At 39.5% G+C, this 20,489-nt stretch overlaps 1 protein-coding gene across 2 annotated transcripts in view; it reads right to left on the bottom strand.

The window, feature by feature from the left end:
- The window catches only part of Plekhh2 (pleckstrin homology, MyTH4 and FERM domain containing H2), a 91,567-nt gene that overhangs the window by 50,052 nt on the left and 21,026 nt on the right, over positions 1-20,489 (bottom strand). For both annotated transcript variants that reach the window (XM_051175186.1, XM_051175188.1), the window contains exons 3-7: positions 11,770-11,832; positions 5,205-5,354; positions 3,306-3,389; positions 2,691-2,772; positions 210-395 (exon numbers count right to left, since the gene is read on the bottom strand). In XM_051175186.1, coding sequence (XP_051031143.1) covers positions 210-395; positions 2,691-2,772; positions 3,306-3,389; positions 5,205-5,354; positions 11,770-11,832 — 565 coding nt within the window. The remainder of the gene's footprint in view (positions 1-209; positions 396-2,690; positions 2,773-3,305; positions 3,390-5,204; positions 5,355-11,769; positions 11,833-20,489) is intronic.

Genomic DNA, 20,489 nt, shown 5'->3' with positions numbered 1-20,489 from the left:
TTGCTCCTCTGTGTCCCTGGAAAAAGCCTACATTAAGGCACAATGTAACTAGATATAAAGTACAGTGTTATAAGGCTCTTGTTAAATATTCCCTGGAAGTATGGAGGTATCAGGGAGAACCAAGCTTAATTCGGATTAATCTTTGTGAGTGATGTTTTCTCTTTTTTTAAACAAAAAGGCTGAGGTAGATTGCCAGAGTCCGTAAGTACCTTCTACGCATTTTCCTTCAGAGAACTCGGGTTCTTTAGATGCCATCTTGCTCATTTCCTCAGATCTGACTACATGAGGAGGACTCTTTGCTCGGGATGAGAAGCACCCAAACGTCAAACTGCTCAGGTGCTGACCTTCTGAAAGCTTCGGTGTGGAGACGCAGGATACCGTCTTCCCTTGGAGTTCTGCAAGGTCGGGAGCAAAATGGAGTGGGATTTTTTAGGGCTGTTTGTTAGACATGGAATGAAAGTGCAGAAGGGCTTGAATAAACCACTCAACACTAGAAAAAAGACCAGTGCATAGTAAATGGAAACCCTAACATGCCAAATCTCCCTCTCCTACCCCCCCCCTCTCTCTGTGTATGTATGTGTGTGCATGCGTGCGTGCGTGCATGTGTGAGACCACCAGCGCCGGGCTGGGGGTCAGTGGGTAAAAGCACTTGCTGCCAGTCCTGGTGACCTGACTTCAGTCATTGGATTGCTAATGGTGGGTTTAATCTAGTAGTTTTCAAGCTTCCTAATGCTGTGACCCTTTAATACAGTTCCTCATGTGGTGACCCCCAAGCATAAGGTTATTTTTGTTGCTATTTCATAACTGTAATTTTGCGACTGTTACGAATTGTAATGTAAATATCTGATGTGTAGGGTATGATGTGCAACCCCAAAGGGGTCATGACCCACAGGTTGAGAACCATTAGTTTAACCCATCTTTATGACTCTTTACATTGTTGCTTGAAAGATCAGGGGCATGGAGATCCCAGGAGGAAAAGTTCCTGAACAAGTTAATTTCAGAGCACTTGGAAAGCAATAGAAGATGAAATGTGTTATGCTAAGTAACAATTGATAATAAAGAAAAGTATTTCTAACGTATTTGTTCAGAGGTATCTTTAAAGTACTTTAGTTGGTAAACTATCACAGAACTGAGTCACAATCATATAGTAATTATGTATATTATGTCCTAAATTTCATGGACCCTGCGGCTGCGAATTTAGCCAATGTGAATAAAAAATACTTAGAAAGAAAACTGTCTCTACTACTTAATATGGACAGATATTGTACTATGATTCTCTAAAAATACAATCTAAGAAATAATTAGGCGACATCTACCTTTTATTGTAGTAACCTGAAAATGATTTAAAGTTACAGGAGAATGTGTGTAACACATTATGTGCAAATCCTGGGCAATTTTATTTAAGGACCTTAGAGTTTGGTATCCATGGGATCCTGGAATCAGTCTTCTGTGGATATGGATGAAAAATCACATGTGCATGTGCGCACGCACACACACATTCTGTGTTGTGACATATACATATGTTTTGTCCATATAGACAGTTTGTGTTATTACATACATGTTGTAAATACATTAAATCTAGCATATATATGGTATCTATGGTCCAGTCTAAGCCTAGTATCCAAGGATCAGAACCTTTTATTGTACAAAACCCAAAAGACTGTCAATGAAGACTAGAATTACAAGCCAGGGATATCATTGATATTAACAATCTTTTGCAAATAGAATTGGTTCATCTAATCTATCTCAGAGAAGGTTTGTGTCAGGAAAACAGGAAACCTTAATTCTCAATATGGACCTTAAGATCAATTATTACAGTGCCAGTTTTTTTTTTTTTTTTTTTTAATCATTCAGATGGAGGAAATGAAAGCAAATATTAACATCCTCGCCAAGTGTAGTGGCTGACACCTCTAATCCCAGCTGATAATGTGTGAGTGAACTGAGTTTTGGGGCATTTGCAACAACCAGAGTAGACACATGAGAACTCACAGAACAGCCCCCAGCTGCCTTCAGAGAACGTCAAATTCAGGGGCATCTTCAGAATGCATGAAACCTTTAATGCAGGTACAACTAACTAAACCACATTGCTGACTTGTTAATCCTGCTAAAAGGGTCTATTCTCTCCAAGGCCAAAGTTTAAGTCTTGGAATGCTGAAGTACAAACCTCTAACACAAATACCGCTACCATTCTCTGTTCCAACAATATTAACAGAGCCATGTAGCACTACATGGCTTAGAAGGACCAAAACGCTATTGGAGTCAGCACCAGTTGCCTGTGATCCCTGAACTGCAAGGCTGACATTAACATATAGTAGTTTCAACAAACTGGATTCTTTGGACCTTAAATGCATGATTGTCTTTTAGGAGAGAAAGGCAAAATTACTATGCAGTCATGTTTTCCTATATAATAGACACTTTGATAAATTGATATATCATTATTTGTCTTTTTTTGTTGTCATGGGTTTATTTTTTGTTTGTTTGTTTTGCCTTTGATTCCTCAGTCTAACATCCCTTGGGTACAGGATTCAGGTTGGTAGGAGAAACTCTTTTTCATTTGCTGACAATAGCATCTTACATGATATTCATAGTTAGATCCTTAAAATATGAGCAAAATGATGAACACTGATGCAAAATGATAGTAAACTATGCCAACAAATCCAGCTAAGCTATCTTAATAGAAATCTACATACCTTGCAACTTTGACTGTATTGCTCTTATCTCTTCAGTTTGGTTTTGGTTGATGAAACGAAGATTCTGATTCTCCACTTCCAGCTAAAAGAGCATGATCATATTATTTAATCTAGAAATAGCAATTTCAAAGTGCACCAATAAACTATAAAACTTAGAAGACAACAGTACATAATTACTCTATTTTAAAAGGGGTGAACTTATCAGCACTGATTATGAACCTTAACAATTATGTCATTAATATATATTTGTCCAGAACTAAAAGTTTCCATCTTTATGCATTTCCCACTATAATTTTAAAACTATTTCAGAATTTAGTCTATGCTCCTCAGATACAACCCTACTAATTTTATGATACGTACATGCAATATTCATAATTATTTAAAATTAATCTGTTACAATATGGTTATTTACAAACACCACCATGAATCTATCAATATTTTAATTTTAAAAGTATAATAGACATTAAAATGAAAGCAGTCTATCTCAAATTCACCAAAATATATAAGGCTATAATCAACTAACTGATTAGAATTTTATGTCTTGCTTAGGGTTGTATATTCTGAAGACTTTAATCAAAAGAATTAATAATAAAGAAAAAATATAGCAACAAATACCTCATTTAACTTAACTGTTACCCATTCTTTGATCTTAGCCGCCTTTTCTTCTATTATTTTAGCTTCTTGTATTCTCACTTGCTTCTGAAATAACATCAACAACTTGTTTAGGTCAAACATAAGCTCCTTGGCTCGAGAAATCACATTGTAAAATATAGAAGGCAAATCCACTTAGGACCTGCTTCCAGGTTAATACATTTACCTCCAAATCAACACAGATTTTTTTAAAAGCCAAAAATTGCCAGGCAGAGCAGTCCATGCCTATAATCCTAGCTCTTGGAGGCTGAGGCAGGAAGATCATGAGGTCTAGGGCCATCCTGAAATAGGAGATCTTACTAACACAGAAAACAAAGAAAGAAACAACCAAAACAGATAGGAGAGGGAAGGAAGGAAAGAAAATCTATTCAGCAGATAAGCCCATGCAGGTGTGATGATACACCTGACCCATGGGGACAAACCTCTGGGCATGTCTGAGGGATTTCCAGGATTGGGTGAATCAATGGGAAAGCCCACCTTAAATGCAGATGGCACCATTCCATTGCCTGGGGCCTTGAACTGAATAAAAGGGGAAAATGATGGAGATAAAAAGCTGCTCCTTCCTCGAGTTGCTTTTGTGAGGTGTTTTGTTGAAGCAACAGGAAACTGTACTGCAAGCACTGCTAATTTGAATGGCGTTTCTCTCTTCCTCTCTGGTACTCACACAACAAAGTGAATTCCCTAAACATATAAACAAAATGAACCATTCCAGGACCAGTAGAATGGGATCAACTGAGGTAGGGGGAAGAATCCACTTAGGAACAGGGCTGTTTTCTCCCTCAAACACTAATTTAAAAAAAATCCAGAAAAACAAACACAGAAAAACTCTAATTCACATTAACAGTGTTAAAAACCCGATCACAAAACTACAGAGAATGTGAATAGCATATAAATCTCAATGGGTGGGGTTTGGGCTGCTAGAAAAAAAAAAAAACCCACACCATAGAATTTTAATGCATTTAACAAACATAGTAGTCGCATTAAAATGATATTAAATAGCTACTTATGTAGCCATTGGATCCTAATGCAAATATTTGTTGATTTAAAGGTATTACTCTGTAGCCCAGGGTGGCCTCAAACTCATGGCAATCCTCCTGCATCCGCCTCTCAAGTGCTGGGATGATGGGGATGAGACATTTTACCCAGCTCCTAGTGAATTTTTGTTTTAACACTTACAGTACTCTATATGCTCAAATGAGGCAGCTGAAAACTGTACATTTCTGAACAGGAGGATGATTCGTGTCAAGTCTGTAAATACTTTTTCTTTAGACAGATAGCCTCATCATGCTGTCCAGACTGGCCTCACACTAAAGGCCCTCCTTCGTCAGCCTCCAGGATTCTGGGATTACAGGCATGGACCACCATACTCAGTTTGGCTGCAAATGTTTTATGGACATAAATACCTTTTATACACTAAATCCCCCCAAACAAAAAACATCCCATTTAAACTCTAAAGTCTGAATGTTAAATAACATCGACACATCTAAAAAAAAAAAACTATTAAATCTGGGAACAGAGAGATGACCCATGAGTAAAGGCCCTTGCGCCCCATCTGATGTGAGTTCTGTCACCATATGGCGGAAGAGTGAACCAACTCCTGTAAGTTGCCCTCTGACCTCTACACATAGTAACACACACACACACACACACACACACACACAGAGGCTTGTAGTAAAAAGTACTAGATCTTGCCTTGAAGCCTGGAGTCACCCAAGACATGAAGGGAATGGCATTTTTACTTGTACCTGTTACTAACACATATGACATAATCCCATGAGTAAGAGAAAAACAGGTCTCAGCTAGGTCTTTAATTACCCATTAACAATCACATATTAATACGGCTGATGATACAGTTTCCCTAACCTGTTCTTCAAGCCGCAGCTCCAAGTTCTGAATGATGTCATCCTTCTCCTGCATTACGGACTCCAGATCTTGACACTTCTTATAAAGCCGAGTTTCTGACTCACTGGTTTGGATATTAGCTGCTTTTAGTTTCTCCTCCATAACTTGTACCTAAATTCAGAGGGTCAAATAGTAGCATTATGCCATACTTAATGTATCATAATTTTAGGCTTAGAATCTCACTTTAACATTAGGTTCTTAAACGGTGTCGCAAAGTGAAAACTATTAAACAGCAAGGTACAATGTAGTATGATGATTTTAAAATCTGAAGACTATCTCGACAAGTGGTGTTACCTTCAGGGTGGGTACTGGAGATCACCAGACGGCTCTGGTTACATAGGATAAGGCACATGCTTCCTAGAGCAATGTGTAGAGTGTTCATACAGAAGCAAAGGTTTCTAGCCCCATCTCTCCATATTAAGTCCAGAAAGAAATATAAAGAAAGATGGTTAGTGGTGAGATAAGATTCAGTTTAGACAGCCTAGATAATAACACATTTTGGGGGAGAAAACTGAACTTTGGTAAGAAAGAAAGCAAGAAAGAAAGAAAGGGAAAGAAAGGAAATTTAAAGCTGAGATGAGTCCAAATACAGGCAATAGAAGGCATTCAGTGAGGACTCATTAGTTTATACACTTAATGAATGGTCTCCAGTTCCAGCAGGAAGACTCAGTGGGTAAAACAGGCCCTCAGATCTCTTCTGCATCCAAGCTATACTTCAATGGAAAGAGACACGATAAGTGTAATCAGACACAACTCAACAGTACAGTATACGGTTAGTGAGTGTAACAGGTGTGAGGCTGGTGGCTGAGCCATGCTTCGTTTTGTTTTGGCTTGATTTTGGCTTTTTGGTTTTTTTGGAGACAGGGTTTCTCTGTGTAACAGCCCTAGCTTTCCCTGGAACTAGCTCCATGGACCAGGTTGGCTTGGAACTCACAGACATCTGCTTGCCTCTGCCTTTGAGTGCTGGGATTAAAGGAGTGCACCACCACTGCCGGTCTCATTTTTAAATGTCTAAATCAGACAGACCCTGCTTGGATCTTCTGCAGATCACACAGAGGCATACAGAATCTCCAAAGGGTATATGTGCTATGTCTGCTCACAGACTGTGTGAATATACCCAACTCAGTGAGGTTGACTTGTCGCCACCACTTTCTGATTGGTTCTTTTCTCTTTCTGCAGATTCTGAACTTGATCCCCACACTGTAGAGAGCCAAGCACTGGAAGCCTCACATGAGACTGCATGGGAAGGTCTAAATGAGAGAGGTGTTTGTGATAGATGGAAAGTGAAGTGTTGAGACTGCTACACAGTGTTCTATAAATAAATACCACTATAATATTCTTAGTAGGTAAGAACGTCATTTTACCAGAAGCTTGGCGATCACAGGCATAAAAAAGAAAAATGAACACATCTGAGAAATTAAAGATGACTGTTTAAACAAAAGCAAATCTCCCCATCATTTTAATAACAACAGAAAAATCGTAATGAGTCCTTAAAGCCAGTTGACATTTAGACATGTTGGACTAAAAGATAATTTTAGCAGGAAGCTGTGAAGTATGTTTGGTTTTATTTTTTTAAACATGGATACCAGGTTTCAACTGTGGGTTCACTGTGCAAATGTAACTTGGACTCAAATGCCAAGACTGTTTTAAGAAACACACGAACACACACAGCTGGAAAGTTTGAAGACAAAAGCAGAGTTTCACAACAGGAAGAAAATGTATTCTGCTCTTCAAATAATAATTTAAGTGACCTTAGTTTTAGCTTCTTTAACATAAAGCAGTGATTTTCCTTGATGAGCAATAAAAATTCATACCAAAGACAAAGAGATTCTCCATGGATGATAGCCCAGCAGGAGAAAAACAGACAGTAAATAATCTCCAAACATCCTTCCGGGTATAAACAGGATATTCTGTAGCTATAATAAGTAGGAAGAAAGTAGAGCCCAACACCATATAGCAACTCCCCTCTGAGAATAAAGTAATAGAAGGTAAACCTCAAGAAAGACAAGTAGAGAGGTTCCGTCAGTTATGTGCCTGCTTGCAAGCGTGAGGCTTGACTTCAGATCCCCAGCATCCACAGAAAAGCTGGGCATGGCAGCTCCCAGTGCCTGGAAGGAGGAGGAAGGTAGATTACTGTCCACCAGTCTAGGCAAATCCACGAGCGCCTGGTTCAATAAAGGACTCTGTTTCAAAACATGAGGAGGACCTCATCGAGTAATCCTCTCCATGTGGTGGTTAATAAAGACTCATAAGCAGAGAGCAGAGAACAACTGTGGGGTGTACAGCGCTAAGCGGGATCTCTCTCTATACCACTTCCTCCAACCAAGGCTCCGAAGTGGGAGGTGTAAGAGCAGAGGTCCAGAAGACTGCTTTGAAAATACATCTTCTGGACGTGACTGGGCCCTTGGACTCATTGACTCCTCCCACACCAGCCACGGTTGCTGCCACAAGATCAAGCCAATCAACACTCTAATGTGGAGAATGAAGAGCAACACTAGATCCCACCTTTAGCTGTGTAGTTGCTGGCAGTTGATGGCCACCAGGAAGGAGAGAGTCAGCTTTCTTCTGTCCTGTGGACCATGGTTGGATGCTCATGGTTCAGTGGATACTGCCCTATACCCATGTGCACAGTTAGACTAATTGAACTCAGAGGGGAAGAAGAAAAAGAAGGCGAGGGAGGAAAGATGACAATATGGTGGAGTTGGAGGGGGCCAGTGCTGTCGAGGGGAGGTCCAGGAGAAGTTGGAGTTGGTAAGGTGACACAGGTAGATATGATCTGATCACATGTATGCATCTATGAAATTGCAAAAGAGTAAATTTTTAAAGAATTTAAAGGGAGAGGAAGACACCTGACACTGAACTTTTATTTCTTCATGCACATGAGCTTGTGTGTGTACATGCACACACGCGCGCGTGCACACACACACGCTCACACACACTCGCACACACACAAATACACACACGCACACACACGCGCACACACACATACACATGTGTCAGAGCAGACAGAAAAGAATGTGAACAAAGTATAAGTAACCTTACAGTTTAAATAAGAAGTACCTCCCAACCTGCTCATATGTTGAAGGCTTGGCCTTAAACCTGTAGACCCAGCCACTGTGATGTGGCTGAACCCTGACTTCAGGAATGGATTAATCCACTGATGGCATTATTGATGAAGGGAGGGCATGGCTGAAGGAAGGGTCATTTGAGAGCATGAATTTAGAGCTCCAGTTCCCTGGTGGCATTCTTATATTTCCGGTGTGCATCTGTTTCTCTGTCTCTCTCTCTGTCTCTGCTGTCTCTTCTACCCACCCGCACTCCCTTTCTCGCTGTTACCAAAAGGTAAGCATCTCTACTCATCTCCAGCACTCTCAGTCCTGATGTTTTTACCTCACCGTGGAAGCTAGCCAACCAGAGACTGAAACCACAAGTCCCCCCACCCCAATCTTCTGTAAACAGTTTCTCTCAGGTTATTTGTCACAGCAATACAAGATCTGACTCCCCCAAACCATGTAACGGCAGAGACAGACGTTCACCTCTAGTCTCCTGTTGTGGGATATTTTGACCACACTCTGACACTCCCGAGACAGACAACAAAGTTCACTTTGAATCTGAGGATGGAGCTAGCTACTAGCTGACCAAACTTAGCCATAGAGGTTTTGGAGGACCAAGGACATGGAGAGAGACATGGGAAGTCATAGGGTGGGGCTTATAGAGATTCTTGTCCCTTTTGGATGGAGGAAGGAGAGAAGAGGTCACTGGTCACTTCCCAGCCATTTCTCTGATCATTCAGGTTTTTCACCCCATATCTGACTCCCGAGTTCTTATTGATAGAGAATAATTAGATAAACACTTCAGTCTCCTTTTATTAAGAGAGAGAAACCACACTTGGTTGCTGCCTGCAACTGCGCTTTCATTACTTAGGAAAGGTCTATAGCTCTGGACAGCTAGGACCTGGAGCCACGTCTTTATTTCAAAGAACACAGTCTCGTGTTCTTTGTGTGGTGTGTAAACATCACAGAGATCCCTGGATGTATCACTGTCGTATGACTCTTTTAAAGGTGGCTGTTACTTTTGGATGAACAACTTTCTGAGGCAAGAAAAATATTGGCAAATGTGCAAAGTCTCAGGGGAAAAAAATCACAAAATAGTCACAGGCATCTGGCCTGCCAGCTGGTCCTGTTATGACCAAGTTCCTTGGTAATCACCATGAATAAGATGTCTACGGAAGGAACAAACAGCCCTTTTAAAATGTCCTACCACAAGCACACGGAAAACAGCCCAGTTCTTTTTCCATTCATTTAACCTTAACCAGACGAGAATGTTAGCTACTCAGAGACTGGCCTGTAACAAACACCTACCAGGGGGCTGGAGAGATGGCTCAGTGGTTAAGAGCACTGGCTGCTCTTCCAGAGGACCTGGGTTCAATTCCTAGCACCCATGTGCAGCTCACAACTGTCTGTAACTCCAGTTTCAGGGAACCTGACACCTTTGAAGAGACATACATACAAGCAAAACACCAATGCACATAAAATAAAAATACACACAGAGAGCGAGCGAGAGCACGAGTTCAAATTGATTTAAATAAACTCTCAAATATCTACACATAGGCACTCCAGTGTGGACTACTCTGTGCTCTCGGGTTTTTCCTTCTGGGTAAATTCATATTTACTCCACTTAGCATACCTTGGAAACATTCCCCCTAAGCCTCTTTGATTTTGAAATCCCTAAGCTACTCTGCAGCAAGGAACTAGCTCAAGCAGACTTGAGCTGCTCAGGTCCCAAAGACAGGACTTGTCTGTTTTAAAATAATTAATTTTATATTATATGAACCTCAACCCAATTAAAAAACAATAACATGGGGCGGGAGAGATGGTTCAGCAGTCAATAGATCATACTGTTTATCGAGAAGACTCAAGTTCAGTTTTCAGCACCAACTGCCTGTAACTCAGGCTCTCATAGGAACCAACACTACTGTTCCCTGTGTGCACCAGCATCCACGTGTCCTCTCTCTCTCTCTCTCTCTCTCTCTCTCTCTCTCTCTCTCTCACACACACACACACACACACACACACACACACAACAAAGTACACATTAAAGAAAAACAAAACCAGAAGCAATTATGAGATGTTTGGGAGAATTCTGAATGGTATTTAGCTTCCTGAGGAAATTTTGGTAATATTTTTGGCATGACAATGGTATTGTGGTTGGGATTTCGAAGAGTCTTTTAGATCAGTTGCTCTGATTTCACTCAACTTTCTTCATGGCTACAATCACATGATATCTGGTATATGCTTCAAAATAAACAATCCCTGTAGGGTTGAGTGGAGGGAACAAGTGGCTAGTAATAAGAAAAAGCACAAGTCAGCTAACTCCCGGGAGCCCGTTATATAGTCCCTCCTCTTATATGTGCTTAAAGTTTCATGTAATACAACTGTAAGACTTCTTTTCAAATATGAACAAGAAATTAAGGGTTAGGTTTGAGTGGTATAGCCACTCTAACAATTTGCCAGGTAAAATCAGGTCTAGATTCTAGACAAAAAGATGACAGGCCTAAGGGCAGTACAAATGTACTGTGCATTCTGTATTGAAGCATTTGGAAATTGTTGGTTTGAGCGACTGTGATAGTTTTTTCATTAAAAAAAAAAAAAAAAAAGAATTGGAGATTTTGACTTGAGATTATGAAAGAACTTTAAACCTGGGTGTACCCATCCAAACCATGCACTTATGTTCTCAAGGCCCAGAATGGGCTAAGTGACTTACCAACCCATCTAAAGAATCAAAGCAGTATTTAAAAAATAAATGAAAATATTCTCTTTTGTTGTTGTTTTGTTTGTTGTCATATCAGGGTTTCTCTGTGTAGCCCTGGCTATACTGTAAATCACTCTGTAGTCCAGGCTGGCCTTGAACTCACAGAGATCCACCTCTGCCTCCTGAGAGCTGGGGTTAAAGTTGTGTGCCACCACTGTCTAGTAACCATTCTTAATGCTGCAATTTAAGCAAAGTTCTAGTTTCCTCTCAGATTACTTTTAAAGTCATGGATTTGACTTTTCTTACCCATAAATATTAATATATGAAATACACAATTTTGTGCATGTTTTCCTAACATAATTTTAAGCATTTTCTCTATTAGCTTTCAGTAAAATGATTTGAAATAGTTGTTCAACAGTTCATGGCTTTAAGTTTATTTACTAATTCTTCTACAATACGGAATTCATATCATTTTCAACCCTTTATTATATAATATATAAAGCTGATATGAACATATTATATATAAAACTTAATTGCAGTCGGGATTTCTATTAAAAATCACATTTCTCTCTAGAAATATATTTTCATCAAAATTGTTTTTTCCCTCTTGGAAAATCTTTAAAGGAACAAAAGAGTTCAATTTTTTCACTCTGTGACTTGAGCTCATAATAGCCAAAATGATGAAATATTCAGGAAGGTTGACTTCTATCCTACTATTTTGTGCTAAACAATCTTTATATGCATAGAGACAGGTAAGAATTAAATTATGCTCTACCTGTTGAAAAGCCTTTTCTGCTTGACGTTCAGCATCGATAACTTGTCTCTCCAACTGTTGCATCTGTAGGTGAGGGAGGGTATAAAATAAACAGAACATTTGTATTTGCCTTTTGGGAAAAGGCTTTAAATCTCACAATGTCATCAATTCTTCAAAACAGTCTGTTGAATGTGAATTACAATTAACACATAAAAAAGTACTTGATAATTTAAAAGTTGACAAAATGTCAAAAGCCTTGATGCTTTTAGTAATTGAAGTCCATTTATTAGTACGTATCTTGGTAACTTTGTAAGGGTTGTATTGGTACTGTTCGTATTTTCATTCCTTAACATGAAACTTCATACACCACAGGGATGTTCATCAATTGATTAGACATTACTGGTCAATACATACTAAGAGCAATAAAAAGACTTCAAATGCCATATTTGGCGTTTTGGTCAAAAGCCGCGATGAAATCAGAGAAGTGTGTATTCTCAGACTCACTTGAATGTTATATTCAAATCATGGCCAAGGTGCCCTGTAGTCTTACAGATTGATGGAAAGATATAAGAGATGTATTAAACACAAATACCAAAATAAGTACGGAAAGTACAATGTTAAAGGAGCCAATGGTAATTAAGGTATGTGTGCTAGGTATTGAATACACAACCACAAGGAGAAATTTAAGTGTCTATTGGACCAAGTTTAGAGCAAGCGATTGGATCTGTGCTCATTGTCATTCTTCTCCCAGACTGTTAGTTCAGATGCCCAGAACTCATGGTAAATTTGCAACTCTCTACTTCCCTGGAGAACAAGGGGGAGGGGGAGAGGGAGAGGGAGAGAGGGAGATACAGAGAGAGAAACAGACAGACAGACTTTCCCAAACACTGTCACAAAGAAAAGAGATGATGAGGGGGTAAGAAAAGTGTATACATTTGTCTTTCCAAAGAATGGCAGCTACAGCTGCTACTTTCTTGCACTTCCCACTACTCTGTCCTTGAAAATTTTAAAATACCTTTTTGCTGACAAAGGGATACATCTCAGCCCTTTTATGTGGGCTACACTATATCTGGAGACCTCTAATAGGTGGCCATGGAAGGAGAAATTGTCCTAAGTAGGGAGTCTGTGAAGGGGCTCAAAGGGCTTCTAGGGAACCATATATAGTGTAAAGATCAAGATGTAATTTGGAATTTGTCCTTTGATAGGCAGCTTATAGTTTGCCCGAAATGTGTCGGTGTTGTTGGGCGACACGAAGAGGGTTATGAAGGAAGAAATGTGTTTAATGCATAGCCCATTGGGTACCTCATTCAAGCCTCAATGGCTAATAACCTGCGCCAAGTAATAAAAGGCTGCTGTTCAGATATAGTCATTATGTCTAATGGACTTACTCCCCCATTAGAGTAATGATGGTATTTGGACATTATTGTTATACTTGGCTGGGCTTTTTTTTTTTTTTTCCCTCCAAACAGTTCAGAAAATGAGAGCTGGTGAATACTACTACTGTGGTGTTGAAGGACCACTTGAAATGTGACAAGTCCAATATAAGATAGACAACATAAGATAACCATCAAATACATACTTCACTCAATAACATCTTGTTAGAAAACATTATAAAAATGAAAGTTATCTCCAAATAAATTATATATTCACTCCATGTTGAAATACTTGAGATATGTTGCATTAAATAAAATACACCTTTAAAATTTATTTCATCTCTTTCTCGTTTTATTCATGTACCCATTAGAAAAATTCAAATTACCCAGATAGTTCATATTATAGTTGTATGCATGTAGTGAGAAATCCACCCAGCTGCACCTGTGGCTCTGACCATGCCCATTTGGACATGGTCACAGTTACGTATGGAAGCGTGTGGTATTTGGTCTGGGGTCTGTGACAGGCTTGCTCTCTCTTGCTCCCGATCAGGTCATGGAGGGCAGCCGGCATGGATCCTAGGAGTAGGAACTTGCGGCGGTCATCTACATCGAGTGTAAATGATTTCTTCCCAAATAAAATTATATTTATCTATATCTGAGCCAGTCCCATGAATCTTGTACCGTGTACCAGTTATCTACTTCATATGCATAATAAAGGTATGGAATATCTGTTGTCATCACATGTTGTAATTTAAGGATCCAAATGACAGCACTTTCTAAAAGGCAGTATGTTACAGGGATTGAGATTGAGTAAATATTTGGACATGTTTATAGCTATCTCTCAAGGGCATCCTCTGGACCTTAAATCATCTTTACTTTTTGTGAAAATGTTTCAAACATTAAATGAACTTAAATGCATTTTGCTGAGTTTTTGTTTAATTAGGAATATACTGTACATACACAATTGGACAAGCACATATTTCTTAAGTATGTCAGAAAGTTTCATTACCAAAACATCTCTACTACTAGACACCTGGCAAGTTCCACTGGAACTATGCTGACAACTGTCATCTCTATGCTAACTGTGATCCATTTTCAGAGCAACGTTTATACCTCTGTTGCCTTAACCCACTTTTTAAAGGTATTCACTAGACTTCAAGGAGAAACAAATTCACAAACCTTGTTAGTCAAATTTTGCTAGTGAAAGAAAAAGAAAAATTTCTGCAGAGACTTATAAATATCGTGTATGATTTTTTTTTTTCCTTGAGAGACATTTGGATTCTGTAGATGGCTTGGTGGGTATTGCTATGTAAGAGTAAAGGCCTATGTTCAGGTCCCCAGTATCCATGTAAAGCTGGGCACAGTGCTCCTAGGGCAAGATGGAAGGCAGAATGGACAACATCCATAAACTCATAGGCTGGGAAGCCTGGTATACCCTAAAGTGAACAAGGCACTCCACCTCAGAAAAGATGGGAAACAGGGACAGACACCTCCACCTAACCACTGTAGCACACATCCATCTGCACTTACACAAACACGTGCACACACGCACACACGCACACACACACACAGAATTATTTGAAAGTATTTACTTTGTATTAACAGGAAGGGCAGAATCCAGCTTCTACAGTTATATACCTAGCACAAATGTTCATACACTGTAGACATTGAGTCTTATAAATTATTAATGAAATGACAAAGATCTGTAAATTCTATGTGTATTTCAAGAATGGCCATGATGGCTAATTCTGATGGCTAATCTGACTGGACTAAGAAATGCCTAGGATAACAGTAAAGCACTCTTGTGTCTGCAAAGTTATTTCCAGAGACGTCAGATCAGAAAGCCTCTGATCTAAAGAACAGATTAAGCCTCTGGTGGGATCATGATTACCATGGCATTATTCTGAGTTGATAAAAGGAAGAAGTAGGTCTAGCTGGAGGAAGTCAGTCACTGCAGGATGGCATGAGTCTTGGAGGCCAGTATTTTCTTCCCTGGGTTCCTTCCTGTTTTCCCTTTCCAATGCTTCCTGACCATCATGATGTGAGACTCTGATGCTCAACATTTCCACACCATGACGGATGGAAACCTCTGAAACTAGTTCTGACAGAGTACTACCTCTGTGTATTCAGTATGTTCCCTTTTAAAAGGGCTCTGCCCACTTCCTATCCTTTTCTCTTTCTCCCCTCTCTGTCTGTTCCTCTCCCCCCCCCTTTCCTCTCTCTTCCCACCCATCTTGTCCCCAGAGGCCGGTCTCCCCATCCCCTTTCTCCCTTCTCCCCCTTTTTATGACCCTCTTCCCTAATTAAAAAAAAATAACCCTCTGATTGAACTCTTGTCACATGGCTTTTTTTTTTTTTTTTTTTTTTTTTTTTATTACAACCATGGCCTGGCAGTGGTGGCACACATTAATCACAGCACTCAGGAGGCACGTGGATCTCTGAGTTCGAGGACAGCCTGGTCTACAAAACTACATAGAGAAATCCTGTCTTGAAAAAAACAAAAAAAAAAAAAAAAAAATTACAACAGTGGGATGATGCCATTGATTATTAAGAGGTCACAATTATCTTTGTGAGATCACCAATAAGATTTACAGCCAGGAGCCTGAGCAAACTAAGTTAACCAGTTACGAAGAGCAAAGTAAACACTGAAGCCAATAAAAAAGGAAAAAGCTGATAAAGATTGCAGGAGAGATAGAAAAGGGAAAAATAATGATAAAGCCAAGATCTGTTCATTAAAAAGAACAATACAGTAATAAATTCCTGGGAGAGAGAGAGAGAGAGAGAGAGAGAGAGAGAGAGAGAAATGATTGATGTCAGGAATTCAAAGAGGGTCCCAAAGAAACTTAGGGGGAACAGAAATGTCATGAGCAACAATAATTGAGCAACTTGGATGAAACATGTGATCTCTTTTAAGGGCATAAAATAGCAACGATATTTCAAAGAGAAATGTTAACATAATGGCCTTGTATCTAAGAAATGGCATCATACTATGTAAAGCCTTACAAAAGGAAAACTCCAAGATTATATAGCCTTGCTAGTGAGTTCAATTAAAGATGTGTATAAGAATGACTACAATGGTATTCATTACATTAAACAGAATGAACATTATTTTAAGTCCTTAGCCAACTTTATTTTTTAAAAAAATTAAAAATGTAAAAAAAAAAGATGACTACAAACTCAAAAAAACCCTCTTCCAAGATGATACTGCTTCCCAGTATACTTTATAAGGCCAGTTGTGGCCACATCCAAAGATCAGACTACTATCTTCATGAATACAAGGTCAGAAGTCCTTAATAAAGTACCAATAGATCAAATCCAAATATATAAAACAATGACAAATTTCTCATCCTTATTCGGATGGGCTGTTTATTTTTACCATATGTAAATCAATCTAAGCCCCCAATTTAAATACCAAATATTTAATCAAATTCTAAAACACAGAAAGAAAACATGGAGAAAGCCAGCTAATATATGAGAGAATAAATTAAAAAAGTTAAAAATCAATGTTCATGAGACCATTTTAGACCAAGGTAAACATTGGAATATTGTGTGAGGAACCTCAGACTATGTTTTAGGGTAGTCAGAGATCAAGTGGGTATAGAATATATTATTAGGAGAACAAGAATTTTTAAAAGTAGGGAGAAATTAAGTAAGAATAAATGAGTAGCAAAATAATTCACACAGCCCTCAAAGGTCCTCACCTTGTGGTCATCTAGTCCCTTCCTTCACTAACTGGGGCTAACCCTTATGACGACAGGTTACTGTTGGAATGATGGACTGTGACTTCTGAGGCTATGTCACAAAAGACACCGTGTCTTCCACCTTGAACTCCCTTGGACTAATGTCTGTGTTCTCAGGTAGCCCTGCTGAGGAGTCTCTATGCTTAGCAGCTGAGGCCTCCTACCAATACCAACTTTCCAACAATCATTTGAGTGAACAATTTTAGACCTTCTGGCTCCGGTCAAACTGCCAGCTCACTAGGCCAACATGCTGACTCAGCTATGCCAGAGAGATTCGCTAAATGACTCCCACGACTTCTAACACTGAGAAACTCTGCAAGATAATAAATGTCTACAGCGTATTTAAGTTTGGAGTGAACTGTTAACATGAAAGAGATTAAGTAAGAGAAGATTTAAGAAACTACTCTGAGACCAGAAGAAGAGAAAATGTGCAACATAAGAAAGTAAATTTCAATGCACAGGATGGTAAAAATAGAGATGACCAATTATACATGCAGATGGGACTTCAGAGTAATGTGGGGTAAGAAAAGAAGCTAAGGTAGGAAGCAACATGCTCACACACGACAGTCATGTCCTAGGCCATATATAATAATTTTAAAATTTCATGCTCTATTTTTCCAAAGGTGAAATGAAAATTCAGGACAATCGTCTAAGAAAAGTTCAAAAAGTATTCAATAAGGAGCCGAATATGAAGTTCCTTGCTCATGAGGAAGAAATGATACTGGATTACTTTACGATAATTCATATTATGTATGCATGGTCCACTTTTAAATGTAGAAACAAGTGCAGGTATTGGAGGAGGAAGACAATGTAGTGATGAACCTTACATTTTAAAAACACATAGATAACATCAAAGACAACTTGGCGCACCCAAGCCACTCTGCCTACTTGCTATGGGCATAGAATACATGTAGGGACAACTTATCTTCCTAGAAGATGGGTTCCTCTTCTCAACATTCAGTGATGTTCAGCATAGACTAGATGAGGAAACCTCAAGATGAAAAGAAATCCAGCTTCTCAACAGACAGAAACAAGTTTGTATTCAGAAGGTGGTCCAGTTGGTCCTAGTTCATGTGTACTTTCTCCCTTTAACGTTGGTTGCTGGGCAACTGGCTCCATTAGAGCACTACTGAGGCTTGACCTGGAGATTTGCAGCTGTGACCTGGTTTTAGACTCCTGGATCACCATGAGAAAAGATGCAGCTACTTTCCTATAGAGAACAATATGGGGAGATGCATGTATCTTGGACAGACAGTGTCTAGTTATTCCGCTCCTTTCAACTAAGGTGTCGGGTGTGTGTATTTTAAACATCCCAGACTTGGCTGTCATGTCAGCATCTTTGCCGAGTCCCAGTTCTAGTTTATCTGCCAAATGAGTGGCCCCATTAAATGGCAAATGCAGTTCTAAGGATGACCAATAGTATCATGAATAAATCTTTTTTAATTGATAAAAAATATATTTGTAGGACTGGAAATATTGCTCAGTGGTTAAGCACATACTGCTCTTATAGAAGAGCTGAGTGTGATTCCTAATACCCAGTCAGATGGTTCACAACCTTCTGTCACTCAAGCTCCAAGGGGATATGAATCCAGTGGCCTCAGGACTTGTACTCATATGAACTACCTACACAAATGCACAGGCACACGCATAGACACACACATATCCAAACACAGACAGACACACAGACACGCACACACAACTAGACACAGACACCATACAGGCACAGGCATGCAGGCACACACACACACAGATGCAAACACGCAACACCACATACACACTCAGAAGAATGCTCAGATTGATAAAGCCACTAAGTGATGAAATAGCCTTTCCCTCCATTTTATGCAGCACTATCACACTGAAACCCACGGTTATCCTACTGAGTGGTATAGATCAGAGATCTGAAACCCACGGTTATCCTACTGAGTGGTATAGATCAGAGATCTGTAAAGACAATGCCTGAGTCCTACAGTACGTTTTAACTTCTGGTCATCATTCCAAGAGAAGCTACCCTCACCCTGACATGCAACTCCTTGGCATGCTGTTTTCTCTTAGCTCTCAGTTCTTACGTGTGACATAGAGAAACTACTGTCTCAGTTTCAAGTACAATCATGAAAATCACCAAGTTTTTCCCAACTCACCATTCTGTAAACTGTATACACACAGGTCCCCCCAAATAATTGTATTGAGAGCTGTGTGTGCTGTTTTCCCCCTTTTTTGAACTTTTTTACTTAAAATTTTTCTCAAAAATATTTCTCATACAATTCATTTTCATCATGATCTTTCCTCTCTTACAAATCCTAACTACCTCCCCACACAACCAAATAACCAAGCACCAAAACAACAAAAATCAAAACGAACAAGAAAAAGAACATGACAAAACAAACAAACAAACATACAAACAAAAAAAGCCAAAACAAAATGAAACAGAAGAAAAAAAAAAAAAAGAAAAAAAGGATGTATTTTTTGTGTTTGCCAATATTGCTAGGCATGTGGCATGCCCTGAAGTGTCACTGATATACCCAGTAACACTCCACTGGAGAAAACTTATTTTTCCCTTTGCCAGTGTGTACCAATTGCAAATAGTGTGGAGATATTTATGATTTATTAAAGCTTGCCTGAAGATTCAGAAACCAAAGTCAGCCTCAAGTTACAGAAACCAGGCAGTGATGATACACACCTTTAATCCCAGCAGCTAGAAGCTAGGAGGTGGTGAGACACACTTTTAATTTTAGGACTCAGGATTACGAAGTAGACTAATCTCTGTGAGTCCAAGGCCACCCGACCTACACAAGATTGATCCAGTTCTGAAAAGAAACAGCTCATACAAAGGTGATTTCAGCACCTGGGATCACACACCTTTAATCCCAGCACTATAGGGGTATAAAAGATAGGAACAGGGTCCTGAGTAGTCAGTATCAGGCATTCATTCTCCAGCCACATTGAGGATAGGAAGACACTGAAGTCTCAGGATGCTAAAGCCCTGCTGAGGAAAGGCATGGTGAGAGCTCGTTAAGACAGGATAAGCCCTTTCATCTGAAATAGTAAGAGCTAGTGACTAGCTGCTTTGCACTTTTCTGTTCTTTATTAAGAATTTATTTATTTGTTTATTTATTTATTTACTTATTTATATGTGTGAGCTTATGTGCACCACATGCATGTAGGTGTCCACAGAGGCCAGAGGATATTGGATCCCATAGAACTGGAGTGACAAGAAGTCATGAGCTTCTTGACTGGAGTGCTGGGTACCAAATCAGTATCCTCTGACAGACAAGTAAGGGCTCTTGACCACTGAACCATCTCTCCAGCCCTTGACCACTGGAGCATCTCTCCAGCCCTAAAGAGTTTTCTTGAGAGATAATCTGTACTTTTTCCTTTTTGTGCCAATGCTAAGGAGATGTCTCAGTGAATAAAGTGCTTGCCGTGCAAGGGTGAGCACCTGAGTTCAGATACCCTAGCATCCACATAAAAACTGGGTGTGTCACCTGGGGAGGCAGAGAAAGGAGGCTTCCCAGACTTTGTTGGCCAGATAGTAACAGAACTGGTGAGTTCCAGATTGAATGAAGAGGCCAGTTCAAAAAAGAGATGGAAGGTGATAAAGAAAGCTGATAGCTGATGTTGATCTCTGCCA

This window comes from Phodopus roborovskii, unplaced genomic scaffold (assembly GCF_943737965.1).
Source record: "Phodopus roborovskii unplaced genomic scaffold, PHOROB, whole genome shotgun sequence".
NCBI lineage: Eukaryota > Metazoa > Chordata > Mammalia > Rodentia > Cricetidae > Phodopus > Phodopus roborovskii.
The sequence above is the reverse complement of the archived record's forward strand: the minus strand, read 5'-3'. Positions and strand labels throughout refer to the sequence as shown.